This window comes from Corvus kubaryi, unplaced genomic scaffold, assembly GCF_017639235.1.
Source record: "Corvus kubaryi isolate FWS band 111438036 unplaced genomic scaffold, C.kubaryi_AGA036_p1.0 74, whole genome shotgun sequence".
Taxonomy (NCBI): Eukaryota; Metazoa; Chordata; class Aves; order Passeriformes; family Corvidae; genus Corvus; species Corvus kubaryi.
In genome coordinates, this window is record NW_024582061.1 from 411,691 (window position 1) to 435,253 (window position 23,563).

General features: G+C 40.8%; 1 protein-coding gene across 8 annotated transcripts in view; it reads right to left on the reverse strand.

The window, feature by feature from the left end:
* The window catches only part of PHF21B (PHD finger protein 21B), a 181,249-nt gene that overhangs the window by 51,679 nt on the left and 106,007 nt on the right, over positions 1 to 23,563 (reverse strand). The window contains exon 1 of one of the 8 annotated variants that reach the window (XM_042050614.1): positions 17,340 to 18,341. The exons of 6 other annotated variants lie outside the window; for them this stretch is intronic. In XM_042050614.1, the coding sequence (XP_041906548.1) occupies positions 17,340 to 17,465 (126 nt within the window). In that variant the 5' untranslated portion in view covers positions 17,466 to 18,341. Of the gene's footprint in view, positions 1 to 7,166; positions 7,843 to 17,339; positions 18,342 to 23,563 lie in introns of those variants that run through there. One more of the 8 variants, XM_042050619.1, reaches the window with a different exon arrangement.

The window sequence follows — 23,563 nt, forward strand, 5'->3', positions numbered from 1 at the left end:
AAACCTGTTAGGAGTCAGACCAGAACAGCCTCTCTCTTCCTTTGTCTCTGAGCTAACGTGAGCCGATCCCATCAGCTCCTGCCGTGTTTCCCTCTGCAGAGAAGCCAGCTAGCTAGCTCAGCCAGCAGCTCTTTTCCTGATGCCCAAGTCGCTTCAGCAACGCACAGAAGAACGCAGTTGGACTGTCTCTGACCTGGGGCACGCCAGAGCTCATGCCTCGAGCACCAAGAACTGCGTTAGATTTTAACTCAGGAACATATGGGTCTGTTGTATCTCAGCTGAACAGTTCAATTATTTGAGCTCAGCTGATACTGCATTGCTGGATTATTTGAAAACTATTTTATACTGACATCAATACTGCAGCACAAATATTGTGTTCCTGCAATGAATTATGGAAATACTAATCTTTTTAAAGAACATATGCATCTCTCTAAGATCTAGGTCTTCTTCGTGTTGCACCTAAGCTATTAAAAAAATGGTTTTGTTTGTTATGTGTTCAATATTGGCAACAACAGTTTTACAGAAAGGATTTTTAATGTGCTAGTGACAGGGGAACAGATTGCTATGGCAACAGCAAAGATGAAAATTCTTAACCTGAATGGATCATCACTGAAGTAATTGCAGGGATTTTTTACCCTTTCTACATCCATTTTACAACTTGAATGCTTCATTCAACCTTGAGCTTGCTTTATATAAATGCCAAGTACTATATGCAGCCTCCAAGTTGATTTGATCTAAAAGTTGCTGCCCCTTCCCTCACAAATCCCAAATAACTGCTGTCCTCTAGCGCACCTAAACATCTGAACACTATCATTTTTCCATAGAGTCCACCAAAAAAAGCACCGGGCCCTTGGACATAACTTTGAGGCTCCTGTAATGCATATTCAGATACATATTTTTTCTTTCCTTCTAGACTCAACTTGCATAAAAATCTGTGGAAATCATTCTTCATTTTCAAAAATATGATAAAATCACTGTGCATGGTATTTCCAATAAACTGGTGGAATAAGGTATCAGCTTCACATTTAATTGTATCCTAAAGAGGCGGTTATTTCAGATGCATATTTTGTGTAAACAGTAATTTAACTGGAATTTCATAGAAATGTAAAGATTTATTTTACAGGTTTTAAAAGCGTTTGTTCTCCCCAGTTCCTCTCCCTTTACTCAGAATTCATTATCCATGCTTTCATATGCAATTTATGATGGTTACAAAGTAGACAATTGGAAATACATGTCCTGTTGCTTTTTCAAAATACCAATATTTTTGAATCCATCCTTTCTTTGTGTATCAAAAATCCATCCTTTCTTTGTGTATCAAAACAACTCTCCTTATAGCCAATTAACAATGACTTGGACTTTTGCCCTGGAACAGCTCTCTCTGCATAGGGGTAGCCACAAGCAGTAGGAGGCAAAGTACCACCTTAAATTCCACACCTGCTTTGAAAACCAAATTCGTAGTTGTTGCTGAGGTTTTTGTACTCATCTCTTTTATCACCACCCATTTGCAAGGAAGCCCAAGGTGGTATTACAGCTCATGCAGGTATCAGAAGAGAATATGCAGAGATGAAGCAAGCAATGTTCTGCTTTTCCTGTGGCTCTCAGGCTTTTCAGAGCACCACCCAATTTATCTCTCCTTTGACCGTAGGATTTTCAGACCACTATCTCTACTCCTTGCCACTTGCACATTGCCATCAGGGTGCACTGAAAAATACAAACTCTGAACACACTGTAGGTATGTATTCTAACTAAGGGAAAACACAATGAATACAGTCGACATATTTCCCCATTTCAGAAATCCCACTAATTACTTACACAAGGAGACAGCTGTGCCAAATGCCTATTCCTAAACACAATTTCCACCATATTATTTACTGGTCAGTAGTTTTTTCAATGCACCATTATTTTTATCAAAAGAATTATAAATTATTTCTACATATATTATAAAAATAAATTATATATATATGTAAAAATTATTTTTATTAGGATTTTTTCCGCAGGCGTTAGATCATACTCTAAATTTCTGAATTGAAAGAAAAGAAAAAAGAAAAAGAAAGTTTGGGGGTGTGAACTGCATTAGCATGCACATACCTGTTCTGTGATTTGTAGCCTTATTCAGAAACCATATTCAACTAATTAAGTCTCCACCTCCTGCACAAATGAGCATAATGTCAATGAGTTGCAGCAAAACTCAGCAGCTGTGATCACACCTATAGTCTCTTGCTCAGATGATTCATAAAAGGTTTGCTGTTTAACTATTCAACTGTTCCAGGTTGATACGGTTTTTTATGACTAATGTTTTTAAATTACTTAGTCTCTGTTCAGTCTGCAGAAATATTCCTGAGTAAAGGGAAAATGCATGACCAGTGTCACACAAAGCCATTTCAAGCCTCTCCCTCAAGTGAGCTCAGGCAGGAGTGAAAATCTTCAACAGACCCAGCAGCTGCTAAAGCCCTACTCCTACCACTACCCTACCCAGCTGCAGGACATGAGGATTAATGTATGAAAAGGGAAGGCAAGGGGATGAAAAATAAAGGAGGAAAATACCATCATCCCTTAGTGATTTAGGAATCCTCACCTATCAGCATGGCCCATGCAGCCTATTAGCAGCTGCTGAAAAATAAGAATTCCATATGGTTCCACCTTAGCACCCACAGGGTTCAGAGCTGCTTTTGTACTCTTTCCTCTGAGTGTTAGGTGTTCTTCAGTCACTCGGAAGACCTGGAAAACATGAGGGAAGTGACAGCCTGAGGTGACCGAATTGCTTGCTGCCAGACAGTCCTTTTTGTCAGGCCTGAGCTAAGCTAATCCAGCTTGCTGAGTGGGAGAAAGAAAGTTGAATTTGCTTAGGAAAGTATCCAACAAGCAACAGAATAAAGACAAGGGGAAAAACAATGCTTCTTAGCTAAGGTGGCAGAGGAAGGGGGGAGGAGACAAAACCCACAAAGAAAATGGAATGACAATTCCAACCCTTTTTGACAAAAGAAGCAATTATATCAGTTCAGCCATAATAACTAGATGTTGGTACCAAAAGTTATTTCCTTGAGAATAGAACTTGGGGAAAGTACCATAAAATTTTGCCTGACTTCCATATAAATTGTGTATAAATATGACTGATTTTAAAATTATGCAGTTAATATAGTTTGTTAGGAAAAAAAAAAAGGAGGCAGCAACTTTCTTATCAAATGTTAGCTTGGATGTGCAGTACATCCCATAAGTGTGCATTATATACTTTTTAGGCAGACTGCTCAGCAATATTGAGCTACTTGTCTCTCAACAAAACCCAGTGGAAAATATTGCTTTAGTACAATATGGAGGAATTACCATTGCTATTGAATTCCTAACTTTGGTATTCCACAGCTCTAAGACTGCAGCTGTGAAAAATCATTGCAGATACTGCTATCTGGTAGGTATAGCAGATAGGTGCTTGTTGGGATCTCCCCCCCTGCCGTGTAGCCCTGGGAGAGGGGCCCTGGGGGGGAGGCACGGGGTTTCCCTGCCCCTGGTCAGCCTCATCCCCCATTGGTTGGTTTGTGTTCCCCGGTGTGGCCAAGGACCCTCGGGTCCCGTGACTGCAGAGTTCCTGAGCACAGGCCCGGCCATGCGGCTGGAGAAATACAGATCTCTGAAACATCTACCAAGAATCCATCCGTATATATTTCTTTTCCACGGGACTCCTGGTTTGATATATGCTTGTTACAGTAATCCCCGCTGTAACAGGTGCTGTCTTCTAGTAAAAGAAAATAGCTATATTTAGTTTTGGAGGATGATAAACTCTATAGTATTCACTTACAAATGCAATTGGTTCTTTGATGATCCAAATAAAACGGCTGTTCTTTTATGTTCAGATAGTAAAAGGATTTGGTAACTTTATGCTTATATAAATAAATTCATAAATATATACAGATATATTTCTATATATGTATATATGTGACTACATAAACATACATTTCAGAATACAATATATTACAAATAATACTTTTCCAGAGTTATAATATACCAAAGTGAGCACCAGTTCTTCCCTTCAATGATAGAGCCAAGCAATTTTAGAACTTGTAAGTAGAACATCTCTTTACCTTCCTGAGATGCTGCATTGATGTGTTTTACTGCACTACTGATTCCAGGTGTTTGTACTTTGCTCTGAAAGAGGAGACCTGCTTCATTCCCACTGAGTTTCACCTCCCTGAGCCCCATTCTGACAACCAATCTGTGGTTAACCAGTTTCATTCAAAACATATTCCATAAAAGCTGTGCTTTCCTTTCCTTCTCCTTCCCATCTCTTTCTTCAACTAGTTTCTTGGGAGTCCAACCACCTACTCCAGAGAAGGAATATTTCAGATCCTACACTCACACATGGCTCTGTGAATCATTTAATTATCAGAACATACTTGGGAGAAGGACTCTTCTTCCAAGCTTTTCTGCTAAATTAGTCAGTGAGAGAAGAAAAGACATGGTGTCGTGGCCCAGTGGTTTAGAGAACACTTGAGGAAAAAGAGAACCAACAATTCCGATCAATGCTCTGGCCACCTTGTTGTTCACCCTTGTTAATGTAACAGCAGTTCCTACAATGGCCCAGTGCAAGCATTTTTTTGGAATATGACTGGTAGAAATAGAGGCATCCCTGGATTTCACCTGGGCCCAGACCTGAACGCTACTGAACAGAGATTGAGGATTTTTGAGCTTCAGGCAGCCAGATGCTCTTCAGCACTGAAGTTCTTCCAACGATCTAGTCTAAATCTCTTTTGCTAGAAATAAAAGACACAGAGAGAAAATATGATGTGTTTTGAGCTTGCCTACTGTGCAAATTAGATGGTACAACAATAAAGTCTTCATGAAGGCAGAGCCATGGAGCTTTATGAGTCTTAGCCCAATGAAAGGCTGTGTGTGTATCCATAGAGATACCATTGAAGAGAACAGGACTTCAACCCCATCATTCCCATAGATAAAATGGAGGAATTTTTTTCTTTCTTTTTTTTTTTTTTTTAATTGGACAACCATGGAATCACAGAAATGTTTGGATTGGAAGGCACCTTATGGATCATCCCATTCCACCCCCTGCCATGGGCAGGAACACCTTCCACTAGACCACATTGCTCCAAGCCCCATCCAACCTGGTCTTGGACAATTCTGGGGATAGGGCATCCACAGCTTCTCTGGACAACCTGTGCCAGGGCCTCACCAGCCTCACAGGGAAGAATTTCTTCCCAATATCCCATCCAACTCTGTCCTCTGTCAGTTTGAAGCCATTCTCCCTTGTCCTGTCGCTATATGACCTTGTAAAAAGTTTCACTCCATCTTTCTTAAAAAGATATCCTAAATCCAAAATAATTGCCAGGAAGCTACAAAGAGAACTCTTACAGTATGAAATGGCTAATAATTTTTTAGACTGAGTGGCTCTTACTCAAACAGGGTTATTTATACCATGCCATTGGTCACAAAAGCTGAATGTTGGTAAGGGAAGCTACTCAGTTACCTTCCACATGCAGATACGTAAGTTCTGTACACTCACACCCTCATACTGCAAATTAAAAAAATGTAAAAATTAGGATGAATGTGTCAAAAAGCTGGTGGATTTTTCTTTTCATCAAACATCCCTTTTCAAAGAAAATGTAATAATAATAATAACAACAATCACTTGCCAAGCCTATTGTACAGTCATTAGGAAAATAGTTAAAGACATGCTAGTGATGTAGATTAAGTCTTCTAGTACAAATCAAGCTTCCTTAGACCTGACTTCAGTGGACATATTCCAAACTCACACATTAGACAATGCTCATAGGATTTGCTGAGAAATACTTTGTTATTAACACTTTTAAACTTACTTAAGTGTAAACACACCATGATACACCAAGATATAAATTAATTGTGGTTCTTTGTAATAACTTCTAAATTCAAAACCAATTTCTGGACTCAAGCTAGAAGAATGAGAGTTTGAGCTCATATTCCTCAAGACTTGACAACTCTGAGCCATCATAGTGATGTTTCAAACTCAGTTACTCTGGCTTTGAAACCTACTTAAGAACACAGATATAGCAGAAACCTGAAGCTTTTTTGTCTTCTCATACTTATTAGGGAAGTTGGGCTGTCCTTTTCTAGCAATAATAACATATGCAATATCTAATTTGCCATATTACAAGAAAGGTTAAAAAATGACACAAGTTGACAGAATATAGATGATTGGCTTGTATTTTGAAAAGAAAAGTGTGAGGGAAAATGAATATAGTAATGCTTCACTCTTAAAAAAAAGTGAAATCAGCAAACAGAGTGGTGGGGTTTTATTAGAGCAAGCGCTAACTAATTCCCATATACAGTCTTCTAAAATCATAGTATCCTTGTAGTATCCCTGCCAAATTTCTACAGTATTCTTATTACTACTATGCTACAATATCTGTCTTTTAAAAATACCTTAGTGTACTGATGTTTCAAAGAAAAATTCATATTATATGAAATGAAAAAATGCTAACTTGTGGGTTTATTTCACATCCAGAAGTATAGAAAACATTTAAGGTAAGACCCTTAAATCATCATTACCAGTTCAGCAAACTACAGGAAGCACAATGTTGCTTAAATCTTATCAAAGCTGTTATGCACATTCTGGTATTACCTATTCAGTCACTGCTATTTCAGTGATCCTATATATAAAAATGAACATATCTCCAACCCAGCCAATCTCATTGTTTGATTCAGTGAGGGATGCAACAATCAAATTGTGTGTAATATCACAATCCATCACTACATGTGCAAATTTGATGACACAAGTCACTGAACTGGGGTCCTAATAAAATAAAACAAGAAAAAGACTGAACAGAGGTCTTATCTTAATAAAGATCTCACTGAGAAAAACCCTCAAACAAACAGTCATACCCATGAACAAAATGCCTTGCACAAAAGCAGTGGGGACATGGTCTTGCTTTCACTGGTCAAATCTCCAAGGAAAATATTTGGCCAAAGAATTAGAACAGTCAAAAAGATTAAGACTCCAGCACAGCTAAGCAGGTAAATACAAACTGATACATGGATATGATTAATCCTGTTGAATACATGTGAATTATATATATGTTAACTCAGCATTATGCTCGAATAGAGGATGAACTTGAACCCATTTTCTGAAATTATTGATATTGAAGCCTGATTGTAAGATTAACAAAAAGAATTTTGGTTTGTCTTACCTTGCCTGGTACCTGTCTTATTTTAAAAGGGTCTCTATTTCAGTTTTCATAATGACAAAAATCCAAGTCCAATACAAGTCTTTCTACTCAAGAGGGCAAAAACGTGACTCAAGACCACAGCACACCTTCTGCACAAGAATTATCTTCATGGAAGGAACATCAAGCCCAAGAGTGATTTAAAAGTGGTCAAAGAAGAAACAGGCTCATGATAAGTAAAAGCAACTAGTCTTTTCCCACCCATACACACATATATGAGTATCAAAAACACACACTATAGCTGTTAACAGGCATCCGCCAACACTGTCCTTGTCACTGATGGAAATTGAAATATATCCGTCTTGCCATTCAGCTCTAAACTTAGAGATGAACAAATTTGGTTAAATTTGGATCAGGCACTTTATGACTCACATTATCCTCCAAGTTGGCAATCCTTCACGTCACATAAAAAGGCCATTGAACATAGTGCACAATCTCGTTCCTGAAGAGGCACTGCCCACAGTCAAAACAAGAGATACACAAACACCCTGTTAAAAGGCAGGAAACCCATGCAAGCCACCCTGATATGAACGGCAAAACAGTGCCTGTGGGTTGAAATATGCATTCAAAGAGCTACATCTTTAACAAGTGCAAACAGAACTCCATCACTTTGAGCAAAACTCTCTAGATTCCTCATCAGGGAGGGTCTGTCCTTCTCTATAGGAATATCTCCACACACAGATTACTTTCTTCTCTCTCTCTCTCACACACGCACAAACACTTTTAATTGCTTGTTGTGTAGCAATTTAACTTGAATTTTTATAAAATGGCTGTGATGTGAGGAAAAGAGAACAACTAAACCCTAACATCAATAAGTACTAATAAATATTAATATAAGTACCACTTACATTGTAATGTGAAATATGTTTACTATCCACAGATGAAATCAAATTTCTGCCTTTATTAACTGTCAGAAATGACTTTTAAGATATTTCTATTTACTACTTGAGTATTAATCAGCACTCTGTATTTACAGCATCTACTCTCTCTCCATCTCTCTGACCAACCCCTCCACATTTATACATAAAATAGTTGAAGAGCAATACTTCCTGATACAGTTTTCCAATTAATTTCAATATAGACACAAATGCCCATTGTGAGATTAGTAGCAGAACAATTGCCAAATCCTGATACAGTTAGAACACCAACAGGAAATCTTATCATGCCTGTATTTGCAATGCAAACATTGAAAGAAGATAAATACAGAGTTTGCAGTCTGGTATGAAACAGATTCCTGCAAATTATTCAACTATCCAACAAACTGTAGATAATGAAAAAATCCCACCTTTAGACAATAAATAAAACTAAGACATTTGGCAATAATCCAAAGCCTTTCATTTCTTAAAGCGGTACCTCTTATTAAAGTAACAGCACATGTAGAATAAGTAGATCTGTTTATGCATCCTATCATTTAGAAAAAGATTTAGAGGATGATTTCTCCAGCCCCAAAGTTGATCATCTTCTATCTCAGTTTGAGACAAGTTTAGGGGGAAATGCTCTGGAAGGAACATCTCCTCCACAGAAGGCAGGTTTCAGTAGTCCTTCCCCCACCAATACAAAAGGAATTTCTTGGAGGAAAGTGAAAGAAACTATTTATTTAACAAAGTGCCAGCAGGGCACAAGAAAAATAAATAACTGTTAAAATATTAAACCTCCTCGATGCAGAGGAAGCTGGTGGATTTAGCGCTCCCTCTGTAGCTGGCTCAGCCCCTCCCAAGGCCTGGTGCTGGGATGCGATGTCCCCGCAGTCTCCGCGCTGGTCCACGGGGTCCGATGATCTGGTTCTTGGATCACAGCTAGGCCAAATAGTTCCAGAAGAAGAAATTACTGGAGGATTTCAGTATGTCAGTATGGGAAAATTTCTGGCCTCAGCCAACAGGCTAGCTAAAAAGCAGGAAGGTGCTCCCTCAGCTCTGCAGTGGTGAGAACGTGGGGGAGTGTGTGAGTCCTTGAACACCAATCACACTGAAGAATTCGCCTGGCTTCTCTCCCCCCTCTTCCTCGGACCCAGCTTAAAGCTGCGGGACCCATTTCTGGGCATAAAGCAAATGATAGGGAAATACAGTATTAACATAAAATCACCCCAAGACATCTTTTGCTATTACAAACTCCACTTCAAGTTTGAATCACACAGCCCTCAAATTTTCTATCCATCCCCTCACATTCTTGTTCTCCCATTTCAAATAGAACTAACTTGAAAATTCTGGCATTTTCAATAATGCTTGCCTGGTAATTTCTGTGAAGCAGAGACAGCCTCCAATTACAATGAAGTAGTTACAGTGTATTATCGTTTTTAGAGCATTCTTTGCTTTTCTGAAGTGAATCAAATCTCTACATGGGAGCTACTCTGATTAGCGTCAAAACTCTCAGCATTAGAACAAGGGACCCAGAACTTTGTTTGTATGGATAAGGACATATTAAAATATCACAGAAATTTCCATAAGGGGACTGTCTATATATTCATAGTCACAGAATCCCAGAAAAGCTTTGGTTGGAAAGGACCTTAAAGCTCATCCCATCCTACCCCCTGCCACGGGCAAGAACACCTTCCACTAGACCAGGTTGCTCCAAGCCCCATCCAACCTGCCCTTGGATACTTCCAGAGATGGGGCAGCCACAGCTTCTCTGGGCAGCCTGTGCCAGGGCCTCACCCACCCTTACAGGAAAAGTTTCTTCCCAATATCTCATCTAACCCTGCCCTCTGTCAGTTTGAAGCCATTTTCCCTTGTCCTGTCACTCCAGACCCTTGTCCAAACTCTGTCTTCACCTTCCTTGTTGAGTCCTTCAGATAATTAGGTCACCCCAAAACTTCTCTTCAGACTGAGCAATCCGAATTCTCCCAGGGTTTCCTCTCAGCCGAGCTGCTTCATCCCTCTGATCATCTTGGTGCCATCTCTGGATTTGCTCCAACAGCTCCATGTCCTTCCTGTGCTGGGACTCCAGGGCTGGAGGAAGCTTCGTAGGTGGGATCTCACCTGAGCAGGGCAGAAGGGTAGAATACCCTCCTCCCCTGCTGCCTACACTTCTAAATTTTTATATTCCTAAATTTTAAGACTTTCTTTTTCAGGCAGTTAAAATTGAGCCTAAGAAAAGGCATGAAATTGGAGCAATTGCATTTCCCTCCTTTAACCTGGTCTCTTTTGTATGGTTCTCTATAGACAGGACAATGAAGTACCTCTGGCTATAAGGACTAGACATACAAATGTACTGACAGCTCTATCATTCTTCTGCAGGACCAGGAATCATTGACAAAACTAAAGTAGTTTTCACTTAATCTCCTTCTGCTTGTGTTCCTCAGTAGAGACACTTCCCAGACACTCACATGAAGAAAATCCATTCCATAAACACTTAAGCAGCATATCCATTCCTACATCCCACTGCACATGGACCTGCAGATGGGATGTTCAGTGACACAAACGCTGCAGACAGCAACCATGGTCTGGTGTGCAAAAACTGGGACTCACAATTATTCCCTGCTCATTAATTTTCTTCCAGCAGGGTGTTTGTTTGCCAGTTCCCACAGAAACAAATTTGGAAAAGTTGCTCTTAGATTCTTACAACAAAGCATCGGACAGTCAGTGTGAGTCCACTTCTGCTTATCCTTTCCTGCTGAATATTCTGCTGCCTTCACTGGAAAATTTTGGCTGTGTAAGGAATATGGTATAGGGCCTAATGAGGTTTTATTCAGATCCTGAGAGTCTTTATTCAATCTTTGGGTGTTTGAACCCTAATGTAGATCAAATAGAAATGCAGATTGAACAGAGCAGAAATCCACATGCTTTAGATGCATCAACCATATACGTATATCTGGGATATTTAAAAGGAAGCCATTTATCATCAGGAAACATAAGTGCTAATTCTGAATCTGATGTTTAAATATCCCATCAACAGCAACCAGCATTGAGAAATGGTTTAATTAACCTGAAAGGATGTAATTTTATGCTATTTAGCAAGAATACAAATTTTAAATTGTCTGTTCAAAATCTCCATGCCACAGGCTTTCTGTGGAGTTTTCTCCTCTGTTGTTATTTCTAGCAGAACGCTGTTTCCATGCCACGTTGCTCTCATAGACCAGCAAAAGCAGAAAGCTCAGAGCCCTAATTTGGCCCCAGCAGGAAACCCAGCTTCTGTTTCACATTTGAGGAAATTGTAAAAAACAGAACAATTTAGGGAAAGTCAACAGGAACCATTAGCCACACAGAACAACCATTGCTCTGTTCCTCCAGGACAGACATCCAGAAACCAATACAGTGACTGATAAAACAAAGCTCAAGTAAGGCCTCAAAAAATCTCTTCAATATCTTGAAATTCATCAGCCATCACTGACCAATCCAGATCTGAAGAAAAATACAACTCATGTTACACTAAGAGCAGGAGCCGTGGACTCCAGAAATGCAACCAATTTTTGGCAATCACAGACAACTTGGCATACCTCTGATGCCAGTGAGATGCTGGTGCTCCAGCAATGGCCAACACGACCAAGGCTGTTATAATCCGTAGAAAAATGTCTTTATTTTTCCTCTCCCCTAGATCTGTGTGGAGCCTCTGGATCTTTCTTTTGTCCTTACTTGTGCTCACTACTTATCATTTCCACCTGCATTTCAGCACATGGATCCACATATATGAGGAAGAAGTATGAGGCAGATGCACAAAGAGCTGCAGGAAATGCTAAAGGGGGCTGTAGCATGATCCAAGGACTTGTGGGACAGTTCTCATTCCCAAGGATGCCGTGTGCAGCATGGACATGTCTGAGGCATTCTCACAATTACCAAAAAGGCCTGTAGTGTGGCTGCCAATACAGGGATCCTGCCTAAGGCAGCACTTGTAAGCTTCCTACGGAGAAGGATAAAGAGATCAGGATAAGTGGATCCTTTATTTTCTCAGTTTTCCCACAGTAAAACACGGAATAATAACACCTTAGTCATAATAACTCCATATTGGGAGAATAAATTAACTATTGCTGTGTTTTCAGGCACTGTGGTAACATGGATTCTAAAAAGAAAAAGCTATATTGCCACACAACCAGTACAGGTAAATACATCTATAAATAAAACCTGTAAGTACTGATGCAATACAAATAATAAACAAAAACCAAAAAGACTTAGTCATATGCACAGGTGGATTTCCAATTATGGAGGAAGTACTTTTACAAAGAGCATAGTGAAGCACATAATGTAGGATGGTGAAGAGAAAGGCAATAAATCGTTCTACAAATAAACTATTCTGAAAAATGGCCATTGTAGTCAGGAGCATGTTCCTAAAGTTCTGGGATGCATTATTTTCTGGTTAATTGAATATACAGATAACTAACAGGTATATATGAGCATCCTCCTACATGTATAAAAGCCACATTTCTTGAAAAAAAGAAATGGATACTCATGTAGATTGCACAATCTAAACAGGGACACAAGTAGTTCTGTGAGCTGTGGAGTTAATGAAGCGTTTGTGGAGAACAGTTTATTTCTTGCCAAGAATTTATAGCACTATAAATCCTCATACTGTATTTTGCTTTGAAAGAATCCCCCTGTATAGACAAGCCTCAAGATGAAAGAGTACATGAGCATGGGGAAGCTGTCAAACTTTTCTCCAGCTGACCCAGGGAATACATGTGTGGGAAGGGAAGTACAGAGAGGAGTGGGAGGTAGGTTTGATGCTGTTTGTGAAGTCGTGATGGACAGGGAGTCAGGGCCTTGCTAAGGTGTTTTCTAAGAGCTGCACAGAGTAACAGGGGACAGAGATCCCAGAGGGTTCCAGACACTCTGTGTGTGTGTGTGTCCTGGTGCTCTGTGGCCCAGTGCTTATGTGCCCTTCCAGCATTTTTGTCTTTGACAACAGATCTTGAAAGGCAGTGTACCGGTTTGGCCAAATTTAGAAATACATCCTCTGAGAGAAGGCAGGTCACCACCCCTCCCCCACCAGGTTCGAGGAAAATAAATTTTCCTCAAAGGAAAATGAAAGACATGAAAGCTATTTATTTAACAAACACACGAGAAAAGGATAATAATGCTAAATAATAAAGTCTCTCGCTGTGGAGAAAAAACCTGGGAAAGTGTTAGAGTCCTCCCTTTGGTCTCCTCGGAGCTGGGGCTTGGCCCAGGGCCAGGCCGTCTGCGCGCGGTGGAAAGTCCTCCCACTATGCTCTAATATTGAAGCAGTCCAGTGGAAAAGGGAGAAAATCCAAAATTCCAGGGAAGGGAAAAAAATTCAACTCTCAGTCTCTCTCCAGAGAAAAAGAAGCTGAACAACTGGCCAAAAACTGACTCGGGAAACAGCAAGCCAGGTGCTTCCTCTCTCCCCTGACGCAGCTGGGGAAAAAAAAGTTTGCTATCTCTGTATGACCTTGAACAAGCTGCAAACTGCTTTGAAAAAGTTTTGCTCAGTTTTTCCTTCCCCCTCTCAGGCTCAGTTTAGAGGCATAGAAAGGCACAAAGTTAATTTCTGGGCATAGGGCAGCAATACGGGATACACATCATAAAGTCACCCCAAGACAGGCAGCCAAGAGGTCTGACAGCTGTGTTCCCCCTCTCTGCTTGTACTCCCAATACTGCCTGATCCAACTGTCTTCCCAACAGCCAAAAGGCTTTCTGATTTCCCCAAACTAGACCCTGGGATGTTTGCCCACAGTTTTGCTAGTTACAAGAGAATGAAGAGGCAGCAGAGGGGCATTTCTTTACAAGGTATGTTGCTCCAGCACAGCAGATGGGACTTCATCCTTCAGAAAAGCAACCTCCGATCTTGCTTTCAGTCAGGAAATGGTGGTGAGGATAGGAAAGGGCAAATACCACATAAATATCATTACAATAAAAACAAAATTTGAGAGGCTTATATCAAAATCTCTTTATACCAAAGTATGTTGTAGGTGCAGGCATACATTGACTAGCTCTAGGGCATTCTCTCTACACAGCAGCACTAGCAATTCTCTGAAGTGAAAGCACATCTACCATATATACAGCATATACCAGCAAAATTCAGCTTATGGCAGCAAAATTCTGCTTTAGCCAACATAACTTGCTCCAGATCATCCAAACGAAGCTTTAAGCTTTATTTCTCTGAGTGGGACAAAGAGCTCCATTTGTGATATCCCTGTCTGTACACTTGCATCAGTGTAGCTCCAACAGTCATGTCTTCACACATGGGATTGACACTAAAAGGATGCCAGGGAATAGTGTAGACCCAGAACTCATTCCTGCAGCTCGCTACTTCCGATGCTTACACATTTCAATCCTTTTTAATCTTACAATGTCTTCTGCTTCCAATAAACCATGTGATATATATCTAAACAATCCTTTAGCATCTATTATGCATTTCTTTACTCAGAAACTTTTTCCAATGCAGATATGACTTCCATTAAGTCAATAACATTTCAAAATCACTTTAAAAATCTGCTGGGTAAACAACAGCCTAAAATGAAAGTGCTGACTTGCAGCTGCCCAAATGAAAAATTTTAAACAAATTTACATTTAATCCTATCTGTATTTGAAAGTTCTGTATTTAGATTACAATGTTTGATGCCCTATTTTTTTCTGCTGAGTTTCATTTAGCATTTCATTCTTCCTGCTGGGTACCATGTGAGATGACCATATACACATCCTGATCCTCTAAATGCTTTCAAGCAGAAACCACTGTTCGGAAACTTGTAACATTACATTTTATGCCCTAGCCCTTTCTCTCCCTTTGCAGATGCAGAGGAAGAGGCTACACTACACCAGTATCTCACTTACAACCATCAGCTTGCCACCTTAGCCCAGTTTGCAGAGAGCTATTATCCTCCATCTTACAAACTTCATACATTTCTGTAGAAAGAAAAACCCAAACACTTTACTGAGCAGTACCAACACCATAAAAGAACCCAAAAAGAAGACATAGTAAATGCTTATTAATAAATGTCAGCAATTAAATTTCCCTCTGACATTACAGAGCTTGTAGCTAAGGTGTTACTGTTATTGATTAATGGTTAACACTCCGAAGAGCAATAAAGAATACTGAGCATGAAGCAAGAATAGCTTTTTTTAAAATTTTCCCAGAAAAATAATTCTTGCAAAACAAATTTAATTTGGGTAGAGGAGTGATAATTAACATTCAATCCAGCACTAAGCTTGATGACAGTTTAGGACCAATGGTCAGCTTGCAATTTTATTTTTGTAATTCAATATTTCTGTTTCTATTCATGCTTGTTGACTATTCTCAAAAAAATAAAACCGTAATAGTCCTCTGGTTTAGAAACTTGCCATTCCTCAGCTTCTTCCTTCATAAATTACAAACATAATCAGAGATACTAGATCAACTACAGTTGTTGAAAATTTGTAATGTGAAGACATTTCTAAATAAAAACACTAGACCTTTTCCTCTAGCAAAACCAAGGCAAACCCCAAATGCTGGTCAACATTCCCATGCTATTCCAACAACAGAAAGCCTCTGCTTGAAATGAAGCTGCTCTTTGCAAGCAGAAGTTGCAATGCCAGGACAAATACTGTTTCAGGTTTGAGAGCATATAAAATAGAAACCTGCAGGAGCATTAGTGCTTGGCTCCAGCAGGCTGCACTACACCACTGAGCCCAGTATGCTTGGGGATATGAAAGGTGGGAGTGGAACCCATTTGCCCTTTTAAAAGGATAAATGGGAAGGAGCATGGATTATTCAACACCACAGCAGGTTAGAAAGTCTTTCTCCAAGAACACTTGAAGAAGTGAAAAGTTTGCAGCCAAATGCTCTAACTCATACTGCTCTCCAGCACCTGGGACTGTTTCTTCACTATTTGGTCTAAACATATTAAATTATATTTCAAGCTTCTTCCCTCACTGCTTTGATTCTTTTCTTCCAATGGCTCCTGACAGTGAAAGTAAAAGATAGTCCTTCACAAAATGATTGATGGTTGTAATATTGACTTTTAACTTTTATCTTTCATATTATTATCATTTCTATAGTTATTTTCCAGGATTCTAAGAAATATCTACTAGTATGCCATCAAGTATCTTTTCAATAAAGCATAAACAACACTTTCTAAAAAGGAAATTACCCAGTATGAAATACAAAATCGTGGGTGCAGTAGATGACAGTCACGCCCCATAGGGTGTTTAGGAAGGGGCTCCCTGGGTACTAAAAAGCCTCATGCATTCCAATATAACCTTGACTTACAAAAATCTTCAGGTATAGTTTGCCTGTTGCCTTTATCCATACCAGGTTCTCCTTTCCTGATTATTAGAGATTCATATCCTGAGCCTGTGAAGGGGAATCAGAGTATAAAAAAAACCCCAGACTAACACAGCCCCTATGTGCAGAAAGCAGAATAGAAATCCACATTTCCCATGTGACCAATAGTACTTTACACCCTCTGCTACAAAGTTTTGGAAAGGCTTTGTCACTTTCTTCACATTTTTACTTCATCAGCATCATCTCCCTCTCTCTCTGACACAGCATGACCGGAGTCAAATCTTCTCTGTTAACAGACTGCACAAAACATGGTTAGCAGCAAACAAACAGCGCCCCTGCACCTTCCGATCTCCTTTCACTAAGTCCATTTATTTCGTATTTTAATTACCGTGAACATAAGCATTAAATATGTATACGCATCTGAACCTGGAGGCAACAGCCTGCCAGCTCCCCCGTGCCTAAGCGAGAGCACCGTACTGCGGGGGCTTGAAACGCCAGTATAGCCAGGAGCCCCTCCACCCCGCAAGCATTTCTCTACGTAAACTTCGTGAGATTTAAGAACTGTTTCTGAATCAGAGACGTGGCGACAGAAGGTGGGGAAACTGGGGGCGAGCAACACGAGGTGCCCAACTGCCCAGCGCTCAGCACCAGAGCAGGAAGCCCTCCCCTTGCAGGGCGCCGGGACGAGAACCGCACTCCGAGGGCTCCGGGATGAAGGGACAGATCTCCCCTTGCTCTTGCACCCCGAGAGCACTGGAATGGAAGGACAGGTATCCCCCTGCCCCGCCGGCACCTCCCCCAGCCCGGAGCCCATTCACATCCCCCGCCCAGCGGCCACCCGTCCGCGGCAGAGCCCGCAGCGCCGCCCCGCTCCCGCCCGGCCCTCATCCCTTCCTCCCGGCTCCCATCCCTCCCTGCCTCCTTCCCTTCAGGCTCCCACCCCGCCCTCCTGGCCCCCATCCCTCCCTCTCTCCCTCCCGGCCGTACCTGGGCGCTGGAGCCGAGCTCGAGCGGCCGGCGGCCACCCACCACCTTGGCCGTGGTCTGCAGATTGACGGGCGCGCTCTGCGGGGGCTCCGCGCCCATCCCGCTGTGCAGGGTCGCCGTGACCATCACGATGGGCGCCCGGGCTGGCAGCGCGGATATGGGCAGGTTGTGCCCGGGGCTGCCTCCGGGGCTCCCGCCGCCTGGAGCCTTGAGGAGGGCCGGGACAACGCCGGGCTTGGCGCTGCCGCTGGTGCCGCTGCCCACCAGCACCGCCAGCTTCTGCCGGGAGAGGGGGAGAGAGAAGCGGCATTATCACCGCAGGGATGCAGACGCACACGGCCCGCCGGCCCCCAGGCAGCACGGATTTGGGGTTTGGATGAGGTTACAGTTTTCTTCCTGGCAGGGGAAGGGCTGGGTTCCCTTTCCTTGCTCGGGAATTCGCGGGTTGCACTCTGGGCTACCAAAGTTGGGGTTTTGGATTGGATTTTTTTCCCTTTGGGTTTTGCCTCGAGCCAATATCCTGATCGTGATATAAGTCTAGGCAATACTGCAGCTTCAATTAATAATAAAAGGTTAAAGAAGGGTATTTTCAGTTTTCTCTTCCATTGGTCTGAATATCCATTCTGCGGGCCCACCGCACCCCAGTGCTTAGCGACTTCCTGTGTTCTTTCACTCTGCCTGACTTTGGAGTCAGTTTGCTGCTTTCCCTTTAAAGTTTTCTTTTCCTCACAAACTTCCACTATTTTTCCTGTGGCGGTAATTACAATTATTATTATTATTATCATCATCATTAACATCATCCAAGCTAACTTTTCTCCATAGCACCATTTTAACTAACGGTTCTCTGTTTTTCTTAATAGCTGTTCTTTTATATTGCTACAGAGTGGCTATTCCATCATCTGTAATAGGAATATTTTGATTATGACCTTGTTATAGGATCTCTTACAAGACTTGTATTTGAGATTTCTGTAGGTACTGTGAAGATGCATACGGTAAATAATAGTGTGTGCATAAAATGCTCACTTTTGGGAAGAAAAATAACTTCTATAAAGTTTTTGCACTTTGAGTAATTTTGGAAGCTTTTCTTATTAGTGCCATTTAGGCAAGTTAGGTATATGTGGAAAAAGTATGCTGGTTCAAGCCTCTTTTGATACCTTTAATTATTAAACATCTCATTTTTACTAGAGTTGACATCAAAGGCAGTTAATCCTGGAAACAGTTCTGCCCGTGTTTAACTTTATGCACTGACCATAACTTTGGACTCTAATGCAATTACATCTAATGTACAGCCTTTGGGAAACTGCTGCTCTACTGTTAAAGCCCGTAAGAGTTTTGTTGTCAACTTTGTTTAAAATATGGTGTGTGTATATATGTGTGAGTGTGTGTATGAAGTCACAAACATGCTTAGTTCTTGCCAGAATGAAGGCTGAAAACCTTACTACTGGGCATAAAGTAGAAGCCCTGTAGCATAAAACTTAAGTGACTTCTAGGAAAATACATCCCTTCTTACCTTTAAACCCATCATACATTTTAAGACTGGAAAGGCTTAGTGGACAAATATGTTTGCTCCAGGAACTGTAGTTTTTGTGTTTATATGAAATCACAAGCATATGCTTTACCAGAGATACTTGCTTCAGATTTTAATATACAGAAATTACTTCTTTTTGGTCAAAGGCTGGATTCAATGATCTTTGAGGTCTTTTCCAACCTTATTGAATCTGTGGTTCTGTGATTCTAATGTCAGTATTACTCTAGTAATCATGACTTTGTATAAATTGTTTTGAGCTTTCTTCATTTTTGTCTTTACCTTTCATTCTCCATTATCCAGACAATCATCCCAAGGAAGCATAGGCAATATTCTCCTTATTCTCTATGCTGTTGTGTGTCATAGAAGTTTTGAAGAGAAAAGAGCTTTTCCTTCAACACAGAAATATACCTGTCTGACAGTTTAAGAGTGCTCAAGTGAAAGATAAGAAGGTCAGGTATGTGTTTTATGTAGGGGGGAAAAAGTTGCTTATGAAAAAATTCTATAAAACTCTATTTCTCTGGTTTGTTGTAGCACAGTTTTCCACTGGTGTTCCTTGCACTGCTTCTATGCCCCATGGTATGCTGCTGCAGATGCCAAACAGAATTGGGACAGCATGTGGGAGAGCTGACCACCACCTCTCCTGCTCTACAGAATATTTCACTGCTCAGCACCTTATTAACCCCTACAGTGACATAAAGCTCTCAGACTAAGAGTTCAGCTCTGTGGTTGTATTTTTGCTTTGTGACCTATGTAAAATGTAAGTTCACTTACGTAAGACTGTCTGAAAATGCTGTCCTTGGTTACAGTGCTAGAAATCCATTGCCTATCTGGAGTTAGTCCATGAGGGAAATCCTAGATCTATTGCAGGCAACCAGAGGTTTGCTGCTGACGTCAGTAGCATTGGGAATTCTCTTTTGTGGCCCTAGGAGCACTTGCTATTCCTGATTGACCAGTGTACTGATGAAGTGTCTTAATGTTTGTCCTCAGACATGAACGTGTGGGTTACTGAATGAAAAACTTCTTACAGAAACACTCAGCATTACTCTGATTTCATATTTTCACTGAAATTTCTAATAAGTAATAATCTAGTGGTATTAGTACAGCTTTATGTTGTTCTCAGGCGGGTCAGCAACAGAAAACATCTAAGCAAATAAAACTTCTTGACACCAAAAGAGAGACAATCCTTGGTAGCTCAGAGGAAAAAACAAGTAAATTAAGTAGAAGTAGATTATGACTTTCTTGACAAACTTCAATAGCAACTAATTGCTTTTTGTCTTGTTTCAAAGGAGCAAATTAGCTGAGAAGTACAAAAGCAGAAATTCTGTAAACCAACAAAAAAAATTTGCTACTCATACTACCATCCATCCCATTCCTACTTGTTCTCCCTACATGCATTATCAGTGAGTCAGTTTTGGGTCTTTGCATGTGATGCATGTTAACATTTTTCCTAATAATCTCACAATCCTGTCTGTTCATGTGCATGCAACCAAAAGAGCTACAGAAATAAAGGTTACTGCTTGTTTCAGTCTAAGTTGTGATAAATATGAAATGCTTGTAAAACTGGAAAACTTTCATTTGAATATAGGTTTTGTGGCTTTTCTAAGTAAATATAGGGAAAATATTATGTCTTTGCGGTATGCTTGCAAAGACTAATTGGCCCACATCTGTCACCTCCTGAGGATACAATGTTATACTAAGTTTATTTAAATAACTGAAAATTTTAGAAACTAAATATGGAAGTATATACAAAGGATCAGGTGCTCAAGATTAGCTTCCAAAGTAGACTTACAGAAAAACTGTTTATTTAGGGAAAAGCAGCAACATCATCTCTTCTGTATCTCTTTTATTAATTTTCTAAAATGTACCAATCAAAACTGTAAAAATAGCCCCTTTAATCAAACTGTGTTAGTTAAGAGGTGAACTATTCTGTGTTTTTTCCTTTGTAACAGCCATTTTTACATTATAACCCTGAGAAGATGTTGGTAAAGGAGTGTTGACAGAAACAAAGATTATGATACAAGAGATTAAAAAAAATCCTCAACAAAACCTACATCTGCTGTATTCTATTTCTGCCAGATTATTTACAAGAATAATCTTAGTTTTTAAAGAAAAAGAAAATCTGCATTTTGAGAATCAGTCAGCATAACATATTATCTGATACTTTTGGAATAATGAACAATAAGAAACTAAGCAAGCTTTAGACACCGCAGCAGAAAACACATGCTGATACAATGGAAGAGCCAAAAGAGAGGAAAACAAGAAAAAAAATATTGGCTTTAAATGCTGGAAAGCAGGTCTCTGCTTCTCATCCACAGCATAATAGCCCACACAATGCACCAATTTTGAAGCAGCGCCTTTTCAATAGCAACACAACTTTCATTTTCACTGCAGGATGCCACAGGCAGTTGGAGTTTGAAATATGTATGCTGGTCACATGCAAACATGCCACAATGTGCTGGAAATCTGCCACTTGTTTATGATTTCCCATCTTGTACATGGCATGGTCTCAACTATTTAGAGCAGAGTTAATATTTTTTCCATATGTATCAAAATAACTCTGGCCTTTCTATTTATTAGTGCATGTAAGCCTTCTCCCCTTCCCCTCCTTTCTAGCGAGGTCTGTGCTGTAAAGGTTTTCATGTGAGAAGGCGGCCATCCAACAGTTCTAGCCTCAAACTTGGTTACTCAAATGCTACTTCTGCTATCACAAACCACAAATCATTCTGTTCAGTGAATAAAGCAATGGAAAGAGCAAAGCGAGAAAGTGTTTGCAGCTGGCTGTTCTGTTGTGATCCACACACTGAGCAATGGGGCATGTATATGTGCACACGCAGGCTCCAGCCAGGCTCCATATACATGGCGCTGCTTCTGGTGCAAGGCTTTGGCTCCTTCATCGTCACTCTGCTGCAGTTTACATCATGTCTTCAAATCCTTACTGATCTGATGTCAACATTACTTCCTACATGCATCTCAAATAAGAATATGGTCATGCTCTACAAGGGAGGAATTCTCAGCTCCTGGCTGCTGTCTGCCACAGCAGTGATTTAAAACAGACACGTCTTTCAGCAAACCTCCATGTTTTCGTAGTAAAATATGAGATCCGTTTAAAAAGGACCTAAAATTCACTGTCCATCACATTTGTATTTTAACGCCTACACACTGTAGACAGAGACCTCAGTCAATTAATCTTTCTAGAATGATGCTCTGACAAAGCAGTTTGATTGTGAAAAACTGCAACTGTTTTCAGAGCAATATCAGGTTTTTTCCTTAGTGGCCCCATGGCTACGAGAAAATATTTGGCATAACCCTGAGAGTTTATTTAGCTTGCAGAACACTGTCAATCCACTTTAAAACCAAAATGATGTCTTGTCAATTAATAATTTAACATTCCACACTAATATAATGCCATGCATGCAAACCATTTGAACAGACTTCTTCAGCAATGAGGTCCATGGCCTCTCTTCGTTTACCCAATAGTCACAATAAAATTCTCTTGAACAACAGAATATTTAATATTCAGAGAGTGACAATACACAGGTGCATGGTAAACAGTCACCAGCTACAGCACTTTAGTACCTCGTCTTAGGATTTTGGTTCAATCATATGCATTTCCATGTATTTCTCATATATTTCCAAGTTGCTATTTATATACATGGCTGATCCTGCCTGATCTGCACCTTAAGTCATGAGCCAACCACCCTCATAACTTTACCCACTGAAACAGAAATGAGCAGGGCTTCAGCCAAGCACATGTGTACGCACAGGCACCCAGAGGAGTTTGGTGGATGCTTATGGAGGCAGAAGGCTTCATAGTCTGTATTTTATCCCTGGCCTCCCATAAAAAAAGCTTCCTTTTGCATACAGGCCTTGGGCACCAGGCTGCCTGTGCCCAAAGAGAAGACATTAAAAAGGTTCTCATACAAACAAGGATGAAGATTGTCACAAGGGAAGGTTTTATGCAGTTTCCAAAAATGCTGTACTTCGATGTAAAGGTGTTCAAGACGTGCAACCGAGGAGGAGGAGGAGAAGCGTTTTAAAGACGGTCGGGTTCCTCCTGCCATTCGCTCAGTAAATGACCTGTCAGTTTGATGCAAACGCTCTCCCTGCGACGCCCCAGCTTGGGCGGGGGCAGGGATGGGGAGAAAGGAGGGGAGGAAGAAGAAAATTGCTCGACAGAAGTATTTTTAATGACCCCCAGGGAGACGTCACCGCGGCGCAGGCTGACGTAAGGTAGCCGGGGGCAGGCAGCCTTCCTCCTCCTCTTCCTCCCCCTCCTGCCTTCCTCCCCCCCAGTATGGCTGCTCCCGTCTCCCTGCCCTTTCCTAAAGGAAGCCCCCGAAAGCACGATTAATAAACAAGGAGGTAGCGACTGCCCGACTAGGTACAACTCGAATGTTAGTTTTTGTTAGAGGGATTAAAAAAATAGCTGAAGAAAATCTGGGACTCGATGGAAAGAGCCTTTCCAGGGGCAGACTTTTAGCCAAAGGAAGCTGAGTGTGAAACACGGGCAGGAAGGTTTACATGTGCTGAAGTACAGTCTCAGCATTAGTTGGTTGGGGGTGTTTTTGCGACTTCTTTTGTCTGTTGGTTTCTTCTCCTTTTTCTCTTTTTCTTTTTCTCTCTTTTTTTTTTTTTTATTGACAACTTCCTGCCTGTCTGTCATTAGAACTAAGAACGTATTTCTTTGCCTCTATCA